Source organism: Corvus moneduloides, chromosome 2 (assembly GCF_009650955.1).
Source record: "Corvus moneduloides isolate bCorMon1 chromosome 2, bCorMon1.pri, whole genome shotgun sequence".
Lineage (NCBI taxonomy): Eukaryota > Metazoa > Chordata > Aves > Passeriformes > Corvidae > Corvus > Corvus moneduloides.
In genome coordinates this window covers 44983596-45000058 of record NC_045477.1, presented here as the reverse complement: position 1 = coordinate 45000058, position 16463 = coordinate 44983596, and the positions used below count along the sequence as shown (strand labels likewise).

The 16463-nt window shown below is 43.5% G+C and overlaps 1 protein-coding gene across 4 annotated transcripts in view; it reads left to right on the top strand.

Moving 5' to 3' along the window:
* Window positions 1-230: 230 nt before the first annotated feature.
* The window catches only part of ARHGAP20 (Rho GTPase activating protein 20), a 59730-nt gene continuing 43497 nt past the window's right edge, over window positions 231-16463 (top strand). Inside the window, exons 1-2 of one of the 4 annotated variants that reach the window (XM_032099341.1) lie at window positions 231-403; window positions 10428-10513. In XM_032099341.1, coding sequence (XP_031955232.1) covers window positions 305-403; window positions 10428-10513 — 185 coding nt within the window. In that variant the 5' untranslated portion in view covers window positions 231-304. The other 3 variants (XM_032099343.1, XM_032099342.1, XM_032099344.1) reach the window with 3 other exon arrangements.

Here is a 16463-nt window from a genome sequence, read left to right as displayed (position 1 = left end):
CGCCCCCGCAGCGCGCGCAGGCGCGGGACGGGAGCGCGCGCACCGCCGCCCACCGGCGCCCCCCGCCCCCCGCGCCCCCCGGAGGCCGCGCATGCGCACCACCTCCCCCCGCCCTCCGGCAGAGCCCCCCGCACGGAGCGGGCCCGGCCCGGCGGAGGGGGCGCGGCCATCGGGGGCGTGTCCTCCGGGGCGTGGCGCGGGGCGTGTCCGCGCGGGGGGTGTGGCGCGGCGCGGCGCGCCCTGTCCATGGTGCGGGCGGCGGCGCGGGTGTCCCCGCGGCGAGAGCGCGGCGGCGCGGGGCTGTATGGACGTGATGTCCCCGCAACAGGAGCACCTCGCCCCGGGCCGCTCGTCCTCGGTGAGCGGCGAGAGCAGGGGCTTCGCCGCCGCCGACAGCAAGAAGGTGAGGCCGCCCCCGCAGACCACACGGGAAAGCGCCCCCCGGCCCGCGCCCCTGTCCCGGAGCTTCCCGCGGGGGGCACCGCAGGTCAGCGCGGCCCCATCGGGCGCTCCGCCGTGCCATCTCCCTGGGTCCTGCACGCCGCTGTCGGAACCGGGGTCGGGGGAGCCGCTGGCGGAGCCGGGGCTGTCGGCGGGAAGGGCTCGTTACCCGGAGAGCGGGGAATGCGACGGTGCCCAGTGTGGCTGAGAGGCTTCTGCCGGGTGGATAACCCGGGGACCTCAGGGGGGCTGCTGCACGCGTGTCCCGGGAGCACAGGGAGACTGTTGCCTGGATGTCCGGGGTAGGTAAGGAGCGCCGCTGCACAGCTGTCCCGGGAAGCTCGGGAAGGGTTTTCTGGGTGCTGTTCGGTGGAGTCAGAGGGCTTTGCTGCATGGATTTCCCGGTGATCTGGGGGATGTTGCTACGTGGATGTGCTAGAGCGATAAGGGGGTTTGCTGCATGGATTCCGTGGGGGAACCTAAAGGACGTTTTGCTGGATGGATTTCTGAAGGTTTTGCTGGGTGAGTATCAGAGAGAGCTGGGGAGAGATTTGCAGAGTGATTATCCAGGGAATCGAAGAGGGATCTGCTGCATGTGTGCTTGTAGAGAGCGAGGGAAGGGTTTGCTAGAGAGGAGGGTGTTCGGTGGCTGCTCTCGCACGTGCTTTGTGCAAGAGAAATATAAGAAGCTTCCTGGAGAAGCGTCTTGTGCAAAGTGTATACAATCGATAGCAGAAGAGCCTCATCCCATCTTCAAAACTGGTTGTAAAAAGCTGTTTGATGTCTCAAATTGCTTTTCAGCATCTGACACAATGAAGTGCAAAATGCTCTCTTCTGCATACAGCCAAGCACTTGTTTCTGCCTTCTACTTAGCTGTAACAAGCGAGCTGTAATAACCAGATTCTTCCTGCTGTATGAAACAGGAATTCTTTTTTTCTCTTTGGTTTAGCAAGTGCTGTCGTGTTTTTCTATCCAAAGTAGAGCTGGTACCTTGCTGCCTTGCAGATTTTGCTTCACAATGACATTTAAATCTATTCACTGCTTTGTCTTTAATGTGCACTTCAGACGACTGCCAAATAGGCTGGCAGGATTAGAATGACTAGCCAGGTTACAGTGTCCTTTAGTAAATCTGCCCACCTGGTGACACTTTGGGATGGTAGTAAAGTCTGAGCTTGTGTCCGGTCTTGTGGCTAAGCAGCCACTGGGATTTTGCTGGCCATGGCACAGCAGCACAGAGAGAAGTCCTGCTGATGTGTCTCTTTGGGCTGGGAAGTGATGCTGTGTGTTTCCATGGGCTGTGTCCATGTGTGCTGTGTCCCACCAACCACATAGTGCTCCAGCCTGACTGCAGCCCTGGGGACCTCTTCTTATGACAGCTGCTCTCAGTGGTGAAATGGTTGCCTGGAGAGAGTTTGGCCAAGATTTCTACTACACTTTGCTGCAGTTCATACCTGATTGGTTTCTGAAGTGGGCATGTGATACACCTACACAAGGTGGTGGAGTACCTCCTGCTGCCCAGCTGGGCAAAATGATGGAGTAGATACTCACCCTCTCCAAGTACTGTGATCTAATTTGAGACGGCTAAATGCGCAGCTTGGATTTTTATGAAACATTTATTTCATTTTTGCTGAAGACAGAATACCATGTACCTTCCAACCTGGCAGAGCCCTGATGCTAGGCACCCACCTGAAATGAGATGTTCAAGTACTGCGAAGATGAACGTTTTTATCGGGCAAGTTCTACTTCATTATTCAGCATTCTGAGGACAAATATTAATGGTAGCACTTGTGTTTCCTATTCCTGCTCCAAAGAGCCCACAGTCAAAGGAATGCAGACCTTGTTTTTGCCAACGCTGACAAGAGAGCAGAGATATTACTTTTTACGGATCTTGGCAGCCCTTTTGGAATTCCTCACCATGGAGGCACGTGCAGCAGGGGTACAGATGGAGATCCTCCTGTGGAGAAGCAGCTTGAGACCCTGGCTGGGCCGTGCAGCATATGGCAGCTTTGCACACCATGCACAGCCAACACTGGCAGCCACGAACATCCAGCCATCAGCTCAGCTGCTTGTCCACGGTCGTGGTGCTTCCTTGAGACTACTAGCATGCCACCTCTTTATGCCTCTCTGGGGAGGAAGATTCTTACCTTTATCTGTGTACAGGAAAGGAGTATTCCTGATTTTGCCTGAAGCTGGATCTCAGTGACAGTTCAAAAATTTCTTTTACTATTTGGGTCCCTGTGGACTCTATATATACCTCTGTTTTGTCTTCCACTCAGTGCCAAAGCATCATTTTTTCCCAATGCAGAAAGTCTTTTTTGGTACCAGGGAGCTTACATTGTTTGTATGGGTTACATACAGTGAAATGGAAGAATGTGTTGGCAAGAAATCCGTTTTGATACTGGTGACACAGCATGTCAAGTTAAACAGTTTTGTTGCAAATATGTATTTAACATCAACTGTTTTACTTTCTGGCAAAAACTACCCGTAAATATGTGATGCTAAGTGACCACTGAACCTTTTTCCCTTTTTATTATCGTGACTATATTTTCTCAAATTAGCTGAGATTTGCTGCATTGTTCTGTGGTTTTCTGAACTCCTACTTCATCTTCCACCTGCCTGTCAAAACGAAGCTGAAGGATCACGTGCTTGATCACACCGTAGAACCAGAGCAGGGACAGAAAATGTCTAGGACTTTTTTCACGTATTTTGTGTGACCATTTAAACTAATATCCTGGAAACATTTCTTTGCCTTTTCTTGGCATGCAAAATAATTTGCACTGCTAACCTACTTCACAGTGTGTGGGAGGTTCTCTCTGTTAAATGCTTACAAGGCACTCAAGACACCCTGTTAAAAGGTGACATTGAAGTGCAGCGTTTTAGTTAATGCTTTTGAAAAAATTCTGGACTAGTTTCCCTCCTTTACTGGACTTACTGGAGTCACTGGACTATGTGTGATTGACCTACAGAGAAGTTTTGTATTGACTGTTTAGCTTTGTAACCAATCACCAGTAAATTGCTGCAACTCTGAAGTAGGCTGAAGTAGCATGAGTAAAAGTGATTATACTGATAGAGCTTATTTCTACAAATTTGTTAAAACAAACAATGCAGCAGAGATGTCTTTTGTGCCAATGTAACTGTCAGCAGTAGCAGCTGGGTCATTTAACCATATTTATGAGTTCCTGGTGTTTCACTTCTCTCTTCTTAGAGGAGCTAGATTCCAACCAACCCTGAATATTTTACACAAAACAGTATCTGGTAGCACAAGGAGTCGCTCCAAGGATTTTTGCTGCCTCCTTGAAGAATACAAGTAACTGCCTAAAATGTTTTGGAGGCTCAGCAATTTTTAATATTTGCACCCACAAAGTGTGCAAAAATTAACCATTTGGCATACTAATCAAAGTAGCAATTATGGTTTGAGACTTGAAATACAGCAATTCCATCACCATAAAAATGTGTTTCTTTGTGATTCTGATCACAAATGCAGCAACAGTTTACCGGCAGGGAAAGGGGAGTTACAGTGTTTCCCAACAGTGTATTAAATGGATAAAATTCAAGCAAATTAATAGCATTGGAAGAGTAAGCGTACATAATCTTCACCCCTTGTCTTACTCTGAAAAGATGAATCAAGTATGTATTTGCCATTATATTTGCTGATACCTTGATCTCATGCCCCATACATGTATGCTTTTTTAACATAAAGCTCCTTAAGCAGAGATTTCTTCTTCCTGCAAGATTCCATCCTGTTTACTATGGTCCTGGCGGGTTGTTTCTAAAATCACGCCTGGTAGTACTGGAAATCTCAGACATCCAGGATGACTTCTGGAACTGTTTAGTGAAATGGTGAACAATTCCTATCATCCTGCTGACATATCCTGGAGCTATTTTGTTTCTGATGAGGACTGAAAAAGCCCCTATTTTAATGAAATCACCCGCGAAGTGAGTCCTTAGGTTAAAATCACCTTGGTAGGCTGTGCTGGCTTACGGTAACTTACTGTTGTGATGTGCCTCCTGATGCTGCTTTAATTATGAGCTAGTGTTAGCAATCCTTCCTCTGTCTGTCCATGAGACAAATGGAAAATTATGCAGAAAACAGTGTGTTCTAGTTCTTGAGTTTCCTAGTCTTGGGATTTTTGTTTGCCCTTCCTGGTGGCAGTAGGAAACAGAGGGGCTTCGTAGGTCATGTGGGATCTAATATCCAAGAACTGCAGATATCAAATTATTGCCTGTTTACTGTATGTTGCTTGAAGTATCGATGTGGAATGGGGGGAATCTCCTATTTCTGTCGTCTGTAAACTGCTCCTGAGAAAGTCTTTATGTACAGAAATTGGGCCAGAATTGTATCCATGTGTTAACCTTCCTGCTTTGTGGCAGGCTTGGAAAGAAACTTTGGGCTTCAACAAGACCACCACAAACAAGAGTCACTGATCTGAGCAGTGCCCTGACTCACCGGAGGGCCCTCAAGCAAATATTCAGTGTTCCCCTACTCTGTGATGTTTTTACTAATCTTTCACATCTTCATCTTGTGATGTAGATGGGTGGGATCTTTTGAAGACATCCATATCAGTGCTTCCAAAGATTTGTATCCTTCGGGAAGTAGCTGATAAAACATGTTTTGCTCTTGGTTTCTTTTATCCATTTTTCTTTCTACTCTGAGATGGCCTTTAGTCTTTGCTGTGTTCTTTAGCAACTGCTGTTCTATGATGATACGCTTTTAGTTCCACTGTGTTGATAGCTCTTTTCTCTTGTGCCCCTGCAATTGTTTTCTCCACAATTAGCCATCCAAAAATGGCTTTCTTTCTAGGAAAGTCCTTGTAAGTAAAAGTATACTGCCAGCATAAACAAAAGCACATAGTTTTGTCACCTGCTCTGCCTTAATGGTAAATGGTCTCTCTGTGGGACCTACATCTCTGCTGCTTGAGCCAGCAGTTCAAATGCAGTCATCTTCTCACCCTGTTTATGAGGGTTTGAAAATGTTATAGGTCAGCATAGATCCATTTCTTTAACAAAGTATAAGAGTTTCTTGTTATTTTTGGTACTTTTTGACAACCCTAGTCTGTAAGTCCAACAAATGCTGGATTATAGTATATAGGAAAAAGTAATCTATTGCTTCTCGTAAGTGGCCCAGTGATACAGGGGTAAGAGTGATGCCCAGTTGTCCTGGAAAATTAACTGCTGTCTGCTGGGGGTTGTTGTGATTTTTTGATTTTCAGGCAGTTAGCTGAACTTTGCCTCACAGTTTTTGGTAAGGATTTGTTGTCTGTGCTTTGGTTCGTATCTAGCTAAACCAGGCATGTGTGCCACAGATACGTTTTGTTGCTCAGACAACAAGAGCAGAGTTTGCATGGGTGAAATCCCTCACAGTTATTAACTTAAATACATTTAAAGAGTAGCATTTCTTAAAATCAGACTTCCTTTCATTAGAAAAATAAAGCAGTGAAAGGGAGAGCTTAGCCACTTGAGTGCAATCCTCAGCTAGAGGCATTGGCACATCTGAGGGTTATTCCTGTCACCCAGTTAAATGACCCAGGCAGATGTCCCAGCCTTGACCCATTTCTGGAGTGAGCCTGTAAATCAGGAGCCTGAAATCCTTCAGTGTCTGAGGAGGCTTTAACAAGGTTATCTGCACATTGCTGAGGAGGCATTTCTGCTGTGTTTACCTGTCACTCAGGAACTAAATAAATTTTTCGACTACTTTGTATGAGTCTCTTAAACAGACATCAAGTGACATTGTTTTCTCATCCTAAGCTCAAACCACTGCAAGAAGACAGTTTTTCCCTGTGTTACTGAACACACATATTTTTCTGTTCCCTTGTCCTTAGCAAGAAGAGGATTGATGATGATTAACTCTATTTTCTTGGTCACCTTAGTTTTCTTTTACAGTCAGTGGAGGAAAACTTATTCAGATAAGATGAACTGTGCCCTAAATTGTCCTTTTCTCTCTGATGGCTATAAAAGGAGCACAGGGCACACAGCTCAGGTGTGTGAGTCAGAGGCTGGGGGAGAGGAATCTTCCTGCATGTGTCTGACTATTGCATGGGTCAGGCAACACAACCTGGCATCGTGGGCAGCGCGCTCCCAGGGAATCACCACACACAGTCCCTGTCTTAGCCCACCTACTGTGACCTCCTGCGCTTTTGCAGTAGCTGCAGCAGGGTATCCCCTTACTGCATAGATATTAACTTCTTTAGATATTTGAAAATATTATAAACACTCTATATGCATTACTTAAGTTACTTGTAATCACAAAATAAATAGTCAGTACCATTATTTTTTTTCATACATTCTTTATTTAATTCATGCACTGCCATTCTCTTTGTAAGTGTGATATAGTAAAGTGATATACATAAACTGCAGTAATAGTTCCAGGTTTTTTAATCTCATCATGTGTTACCTTTTCCACAGTGGAAATCAACATTGTAACTTGGCAATATATTAATTTATATAAATTTCATATAGTATCATCATCTACTTCAACTGTGAGGCAAAATTCGCTGAATACTGGCAGCCAGGAATACTTTTTCCTCTAGCTGATGACTTGTGAGATACTTGTGCAAGGTTTACTGTAATCCATAGGGGTTCTGATTCTGATTCCAGAGGAATGAGCATATTTTCAGTGATGGTTTGCAAGCTTTCTGTCCTCAGCATGGTGGGCTGATCTGCTCATAAACCGCCTACCATCACAGTTTACAAAACAGTGTGTCAGATTGTAGGTCTGATCGATATCTGTGTAAATTCATTCTTTTGCAATCTACAGGCCTATGACTTTCTATACCAGATGAGAAACTGGCCAGATGCTACCACCAGTCCAACAACTGGAAATGCAAAACCTTATGTTTCTGTTGAAAAGCAGTCAAGACAATCACAACCAGAAATGCAGAAAGTATGAAGTAAAACCTGAATTGTTGGGAAGGGGGCAGGAACTCAGACTTTTGAATGTAAGGAAGACAGAAATAACTCTGCTTTTTCCTGACTGACACAAGATTATCATCTTTGCATCTGGAACACTGTAAACACTCATTATAGATACTGATTTTATGATACATTTCACATGGCTGTGACTCAGCCAGCAAGTATGAGGATTTCTCTCTGTATTGACTTTTCTAATATTTACATGAAAAAATGGGAGGTAATGATGTGGGACACATGTTGAGAAATGCTTCTCTGTGTTCCATGCTTAGATAATTGATCAGTGCATCTCCTTTTCCTCCCAAACATCTGCTCTCACTACAGCTGTTTAGGATGTATCTCTTCTTCTCCACATTGCCATCCTTGCATATATAAAGGCAATAAAAATGAGGATAGCAGGCAACTGGATCCAGCTTAACCAAACGTGAATTTATCCTCTCCCTTCTCAAAGTAAATCAATTCAAGTTGTCATGATGGTCACTTATTTTCTCTTCCCAAACTCTGCATGTAGCGAAATGAAAATAAACCACCTCTTTCTGTCTGTAGTCAATGTCTCTGTGTAATGTGTTTATTTGCATACAGCTGACCTGACTCACTTCAGAATTGCTGTGAAAATTTTCCTTTCCTCATCAGTGATCTTTTTATGTTTTGAGGCGCTATTTTTTTTTTGTGTTAGGATTTGCTTAGTAGCTATGCTAAGAGTTTGCCCAGAGAGGCTGTGGAATCTCATCCTTGGAGGTAACATAGACCTGGACTGGAGGTGGCCCAGAGCAGCCTGCTTGAACAGGTCTTGCTCTCAACAGGTTCAGAGAGGCTGCATCACAGACCTGTGGGATCCCTGCCGACGAGGATTATCTCTGCTAGTTATTTGAACTCTTACTAAACTTGCTGTAGTCTAGACTTTACTTTGGTCTTCAGACATTTAAGTCAAGACGAGAATCTTGCTGGCACAGGCACTATTCAGCACTGCCACCCCAAGCATGAAAAAAAAAAATGCTGTAGTTGCCATAGATTTTAAAATGCTGCATTTTTTTGCAGTGGCTTTCTTTTCAGACCTGAAGATTGCTTTGAAAATGTAACCAAACTTCCACTGCATTTTCAGAAGCTTAGATGCTCCAGTTTTTACCCCCCAAAAGCCACCTGCCCAGTAATGAGTAAATTGCAGTAAATTTCCTGCTGGGAGTTGATGCTTTATATAAACTCCTGAAATCTGCCTGTTGTGTGACATGTGTGGCTGGTATTCTGTAGCAATGTTACAGCGCATTGTTACACAGATCTCTTTTTGTCTTTGTGTCTGCAGGTATGCTACTTTTAAAACCTCTAACAGCTTTTCAGATTTGCTAGCAGTAAGACAAACAGATTTAATTCACTAGCACAATTTATTGTATTTATTTATTTATTTATTTAAAAACTATTAAAAATGGGCATCTCTTTTATTAGTAATCTGTTATTATCCAGTTACAGTCCAATGGGAGACAGCTAAATGTTCCCAGACTTAATTTATTAGTCTTGGGAAGGTTATTGATAAAATAGGGAGGAGGGGATAATTTTTAAAGGTGAATTGAAATTACACAGTTGAATTTATAACAATTGCACAATAGCTGTAACTGAGTATCTGACAAAACAAACAAGCATGCTCTACATCAATAAAGAGAGAACCAAAAAAATGACACAATAACAGATGGACTGCAGTGAGTAGAAGAAATGCACTTGTCAAAAGCAAGTAAAATATGTACAGTTCAGTTTCTCCGAGGGGAGCACACTGTGCACCTTCCCAAACAAAATGTGTGTCACATCCAGCACATACACTGGCAGAAGAATCAGTTGATCTGACTGTCTTAACATATTTGTCCTGGTAGTAAGTGGTTATTTTTAGTACGAAGGAAGAGAGTCATGCTTTGTGATTAGCTGAGAACAGAGACTTCATGACTGTCAAAGGTTCACCTGTTTGTGAGCTCTCAGTGGTGTCCAGGGTGGTGTTAAGGTACCACTGCAGCACTGGATTTTGTCCTGTCAGGGTGTCAGGAGGAGTTTGACCCCGGTTCTTTTGTTCACCAGTTTGTTCTGAAAAGTATTTGAGCTAAATAAGGTAACAGTCACCCTTCTGGTGGAGGGTCAGTGAGAGGAGAGGTCATGCACCTTTGGCAGCAGGCTGCACAACCGGTTCAAGGCAGCCCTCCAGGGTTAGGGCCAGGACTACTCAGTCCTGCTTCTGGCGGCACGAGGGAGAGTGAACACATCGTGATGAATACATTTGAGTTCAGGGAAATGTGTGGTTTTGTCTCCTGTCGGTGCTTTTGAAAATTTCTACCTCTAGGGAAAATGGTGCTATTTATTTGCTCAGTATTTTTATTGTAGTGTTCACTGAATGGAAATCCATCTTCCCTTGTTAGCTACTGACATTTTAATCTCTTCCTTGTGCTTTGTCTTTTTTTTTCCCTGCGGTGTTCTCTGTCTTTGAGTGTTTCCTTTTTCTCATTCTCTTCCTAGTTCTGTGCTAACAACTGTCCTGCCTCTCACTATCTTATTTTTCTCAGACATAATCAGGAATGAAAAAAATGTCATCATTGACTACTGAGGGGCAAGATATAATGCTCCAGATAGATCAGTAGGGAAGGAAAATGCTGTCATCGCTAAAGATTTGTTTAAAAAGGGTAGCCCAATGTAGAATGTAAGGTCGGGTGGGTAGAATCCAAACCTTAATTTACGGTGAATGTCAGATCTGACGCAGAAATGTATGAAGTGCTTGAAATTTAAACCACTGCCTGAATATATGATAAATTATAGTACAATAAATTACTAAGGGACAAAAAGTGGTTGAGGACCAGCTCTAGGTGTTTATTTCATTTGTGCAGTGTACCTCAAGTATCTGTGTGTAGACACTAATTTTCAGCTTTTCCTTATATGGGCTTTCTGGTCATGCTCCTGATTTTCTTACCATGTGATATTTTCCCCCTCCAGGGTTGCTGAGGGCAACAAGTTCTCCTTTTTCCCATGGTCTGAAATTGGAGTTTGTGTATGCATGCAGTTACTGTTCCGAATCTCATCCGTGATTTCATTTTGTTTCTCTTTCCAATCAGAAAATGAAGAGTTTGGCCCAAAGACGCCAGTCTGCACCATCTTTGATCTTTGTCAAAGCACTCAGCAGATCTAGATCGGCCTCAAGGTGAGTCAGTGAGTTTTGCTGGCTATACTGTTTTGCAGTTTCTCAGCCCAAAACTTGAAATATTTTTGAACTATTGTCCACACCAGGTTGTTGAACACAATTCAGGCTCCTCAGTAGCTGCATGGCTATAAAGCCTGCTGAAAGATGTAACAGAACCAGCCCAGGCACCAGCTGATCTCCTAGAGGGGGTTTCCTCAGTGCTGCCACACTGAGCTGTTCATACTTGACTGGGTGGGCAGGGCTGCCCTTCAATTTGCAGCCGGGCATGTGACATTTGGGCTGCTCAGTTGTGAACAGTTTGTGACTGGCTGTGATTGCCTGCTGCGGAGATGGAATGGGCAGAAGAAGATGGATGAATGCTCATTGCCTTGGACACTTACACATTGTCTGGCATAACTCAGGATTGCAGTTGTAGAATTGCACAATTTAATTTTGGTTAAGTTTTTTCTGTCATTGCCTGCTGCATGGTACAGGCTCTCCAGGGCTCTGGAAGCACCTGCTGGTTCAGGACAATGCTGTGGGCCAGGATCTGGTGATCACAGCCTTCCCCTGTCCGGTATTAGCACTTGTGGGGCTGAATATGTGGGTGTTAAGCATTCAGCCTTTTTTGCCCTTGTCTTCTGCCAGAATCAGCCATCCTTCCTCCCTCTCTCCCTCCCTTCTGCAATGTAAAGCCGCCATAGAAATGGAAGTTTCTGTGGAGCTAGTCCCCTGTCCAGCCCCAGCCCTGACCTGCCATTTGAACCGCTCTGCATACATAACTTTTTTCTCCCTGCACTACAGTTCATTAGACTTTAAACTTACAAAACGTGTTTATCGAGAAGTGAACCATCTGGTAGGCTGTTAGTGCTTCCAGCTGTGTATTGCTCTTTACGAAGAAATGTTATTGAGGGAAATAAAAGTATGGCTTTGTAAGGAATATTTTCTCCTACTCTGTGGTGTATTAAGTAATCAGTATATGAGCTTTGGAAAGTTTTTTGTCTTTGATCTAATTAATACCTTGTTTGACATCATGCAGAATTTCACAGTATTTCAGAAACCTGTGAAAGTATTCTGTGAAAAAATCAGAGTTGAAAAATAAGGAAGTCAAAATTCATTTACCTGCTGGTATTCAGACATTAATATTTTTCTTCAATTATACTTTTAAAATTTATTTTATTGCCTGCTCCATAAGTATCAGAAATCAGAAATAGCTGGAGAGACACCCAGTGCAATACACAATACATTTTCACCTCAGAATTTTATGCCTTCTTTAAAGTGTCTTGCTTGTATAGCCCATATGAGAATTATTTCCAAATCTAGTGTGTCAAAGGATTCTTTTGTAAGGCCAGTTGGCAGAAACTGTGTGGTGGAGAGGGCCAAAGAGGGGAATGCATTGCCCTGTTCTGCAGTAAGGCAGTGCCTATCCTGCATGACGATGCTGTTTTCACATGGATGGATGCTGCCTCAGTCATGTCTGTACTCTGCCTGTGGCATGCAACAATTTAGCTGCTTCTATGTTTTGAACTGAAGTCTATGGCCTTTGGGAGAGGTATTGGGTGAAGTCGAGGACCCTGAAGTCAGAGCAGGTGATTCTGTAGCTTCAGAGTCTTTCAGTTTAGAGGGTGACACTTTGGATGGTGTTTATTATTGTTCACAGGAGCAGCAATTCTCACCTGTGCCTGACTTCCTTGTTTGGCTGTGCAAAGCACATTGCTCTTCATCACCAAACTGATGGATGAGTTTGATCTTTCCACTCGTTTTGTTGTGTAAATGCTTAACTCTGGTGAAGTGCTTTCTCTGAAGGAGAGCTGAAGAGCAATGAAATGACTTCTTATGTTTTCTAATCGCCTCCAAATGTTTTACCTCAGACCTGTCTCTGCTCTTAGTTCTTATAGACACAGCCAGTCTGCAAAATCTATTACTCTTCTCTGGCAGTGAACCTTAATACTGGGACTCCATAACACTTACTTGTTAATGGTTGATTAATGAATTGTAGATAATAAAGCGCCTATCTGAAGTTAACAAACATCTGTGAGCGATTTATTTGAACACTCTCACCTCAGCAGCTGGCTCACCTCAATATTTGTTGAAATTAATGAACAAGTGCAAAGTTTAAAAGGGCAGGAAATACTTAGAAGCCAAGTCAGTTTGTATTTTTATACCACTTTATATGTCACGTGTCCCTGGTTTATATACAGGGCACTTTTATAAAACGTAGTGGCACTTTGGACAGACTTACTCTGGGGCATTTTAAAGTTTATTAATGCTATTTATTCAAAGAAACCATTGTGACATCTGGAGATGGCTATTTAGGCATTCAGAGGACTAAGGCTTTTTGATGGTAGTGTTATCGTTGCTGTGATGACACAAGAATGTGAGCAAGGCAAGATGATCTAGCTGGAAAAACCAGGTGCTTGTTTGTGCCGTTGTCCTCTTACCCAGTCCTGAAAGAGAAGTAAGTCTGAAAGTCTTGCGTGCTTAAAAGCTCATCAGCTTTTTCTCCAGCTATATAATTTGGTTTAATGAACATTCAGCTTTCATTACGAATCTTGCCTTGCCTTGTCAATCATATAGAAGAAGTTACATGATATTTGGCCTATAGAGGAATTTGGGGATATCTGTATGGCATGGTGGTGCACAAAGGGGAAATGGTGCTGTAATCCACGCCTCACTTGACTTGTACCTGCAGGCAGAAGAGAAACATAGTAATAGTAGAGATACTATAGTGGAATTTGGGCCCTTACATCCATGAGATGAAAATATGCAGATCACCATTGCCACATGTTCTTGTTTCTCTTCCTTTTTTTCTGTACAGCTTCTTTTTCATCACAAAATTGTGATGAATAGCCATGTAAAGACTCTTCCACATTATCAGATGTACTCTTCAGAAGCATTTTGAGCAAGGTTATTGTAGAAATGTATTGGAAAAGTAAGCTTTTGGTATTCTTGGCTCATATTCAGGTGCAGAAAAAAAAGTTCGACTGTTAACTCCATTAACGTGTATGAAATCAGCAAAGGATTTGGGTTAGTTATATTTGTCCCCAGACTTGTTCCACAGTTGTAATTTTCCTCTTACTTTTTCTTGGTGTCTTTTAGTGAAACCTGCACAACTTAATGATACAGTTCAGTGCAATACAAATTACGTGCTTGAAACAGAAATGTCTGATGCCTGGATTTAAAGCATCAGGTATTGTCATCCCAAATAATTGATACAGAATAATAAGGACTTGTTGCAAGTCAAATTTTCAGCTTTTGTTCTGCTGTCCCTCAAAACAATTTTCACATGTGACAAAATTGAAGTTTTTGCTCTGCATTAGTAATCTTCTGCTTGCATCTCTGACAGGGACAGCCAAACTCTGTGCTGCAGTCGCTAGCAGCTTCCCCTTTTCTATTGCACACCTCAACAGATCTTTGAAAGTGATATTTTTACATGCTGAAACTAAGAAATATAATTTCACAATTTCTAAGTCTGGAAGATCATTTATAGATCTGTATCTCTGCACATTAAAGGTGTTAAAATACTGAAAATGTAACAACTCTTTTTTACAGTATGGAGTGTGTTTATGATGTTATTTTGGTGTAAGCTGGAAGCACAGGCTGTTTTAAAAACCCCTATTACTTAGTCCCCTATGGCTCTGTGGCTCACGTGCATGAGCACACAGACGCAGGGATGGCTCCAGTAATATTAAGCCGATGGCAAGGAGTTGAGAAGGGTCCTTGCTTAGAGTTCCACAGAAAGCAGTTTATTGCTACAACTTGCGAAGGGGTCTAGAGGCAAATGACCCTGAGCGCAGGACAGCTCGAGCTTAAGTACAGGGGTGTGGCTAGCACCAGGAGCCAACCGGGGAAGCTGAACTGAGGTATATTACCATAACCAAACAAGGCATCCTGCGAGAGGCTCCTTTCCCTCACCATAACCCGTAAGTCTTTGGCACCGGAGACTGTCTTACCAAGAACTCTATCTCTTGTACCACAGGTCAATCGGCCACCACAAACCCCAAAGGATATTTTTTAGAAAGTTTATGAATAAATCCCTAAAGAACCTGAAAAGGAAGTTCCTAAAATGTTACCCCTATCCAATTTTGTTATGTGACTTTTATGGCTGAAGAAGTGGAAGGTAAAAACAGAAGATTTCACAAGTTTCCACGGTGTTTTCTCCCCTTGTTTACATAGAGGTAATGCCATTCACAGAGAGGCTGTTCTTCCTTCTTCCAGTGCACAGTAAGTGATTCTGGCATGTCATCTTCTAGGGGTCCTGTGCCAAAGGCTAAATAGCCTAGATAACGAAGATCATATGTGTAATCTAGTAATACATTCCACTTGGCGTGAATCAAACACAGAGTGTTCCCAGAGTCTTGGACATTGTGTTTTCAGGGTTTTAGTCAGAAGATATGTGGATGATCCAAGCTATGTGACTAGAAGAAGACAAAAATAGAGACTTCTAATAAATGTAAATTGCCAGAAAGCCTTAACTGTCTCTTTTTCACAGGGAAGATGAGTAGTTGGTGTTTCAGGCAAAACTCATCGCAGGGAGGAAGGGGATAAAAGTTCATTGCAAGTAAGCAGCTTGTTAGGTGGATATTTCAGTTGTGATATTTTCACTCATTCTTCAGTCATTTCCATGTTGGTGAATAATTTTGCCTCACAGTGTGATCTCTGTGAGGTGCGTTTGGCTGGTGAGGTGATGGAGACGGAGCACAGGCCCCTCGGCCACGCCCCACAGCCGTTTTTACCTGCTGCTGCAGGACGAGGCCCTCATGCAGAGGCTCCCCTTCCTCCTCTCCTGTCTGCCCCTGCAGAGGTGGGTGTTGCTCTTGCACAACCCCCAGGCACCATGGTGGCATTTGCTGGAGTGTGGACTGTAGATGGCCTGTCCCTGGCAGAGGCCACCCATGCCAGGCAGAGGAGGGACACCCTGGTCCAGGGCCGCCATGGCCTGGCCGGCCCATGGTGCCACTGCTGGTGGCTCGTGGGGCACGGCTTAGGGTCACCCCGCCATGGGGCACAGCCCTGGGGTGGCGTGGGACAGGTTGTGCCTCGCCCAGGAGTTTGCAGGGCAAAGGCCGTGCTGTGTGCATGTGCTGGTTTCCATGCGTGCCTTCCACATGTGATCAGTGGGAGTTTCCTCCGGAGCAGCTGCACGCCGCCAGCGGGATGAGGGAGGCTCACAACCAGACTGGGAGTTGACATGGACAGGTACCATCCCAGCTGGCTCCAGCTAGTCATCAAAAAGGAGGGAAAATCCTATTCCTAGAGATTCAGTCACCAAAGCAAATGAAAGTTTCTTTGCTTCTGGGTCTAATTCTTAGATTTAATTCAGTCTCAAAACAGCTGATCAGGATTTTTTCCAAGATTTTTTTATTTCATGAAAAGTTTTGATGTTTTAACATTTTATGCTCAATCAGAATTTCTGCTTAAGCAGAATCTCTGTATGAGAACTTCCCTGAATTTCTCCTCTCAGTATGTCATGTTTCCCTATGTAAGGCAAGCATATATGAATTTGTAGAAAAATAGTAAATTTTTTTTAATCACTATTTTGTGTTTAATGCTCTTCCTTTTTAATGTAACTACACATAATTAAAATTACTTGTGATTATATTCTACAAGTTGTCAGTTTCTAGTGTATCTAATTCGTGCTTGATTAAAGCTAATTATAACACTGGAGTATTGCTTTCTTAAACCATGTGTTTGCACAAAAAAGTTACTTTTACATAATAATAGCTGAGTATAAAATTTTATTAACTGTTAACAAGGTGAACTTTCTGAGGCCTCAGATGGCCTTTTAACTCGGAGATTGGCAATCCTGCCCCTCTGCTGTGCTTTTTCTGTTTTGTTTTGTGTGAGTGTATGTGTGCATATGTTTGTTTTTGATAAAACCCGTCAGTTCTTCATTTACGACCTACAAACTGGCTTATAGCGATGTTTGTACATCTGGAGATCGAAATGAGCTGCGGCTTTCGGAGATACG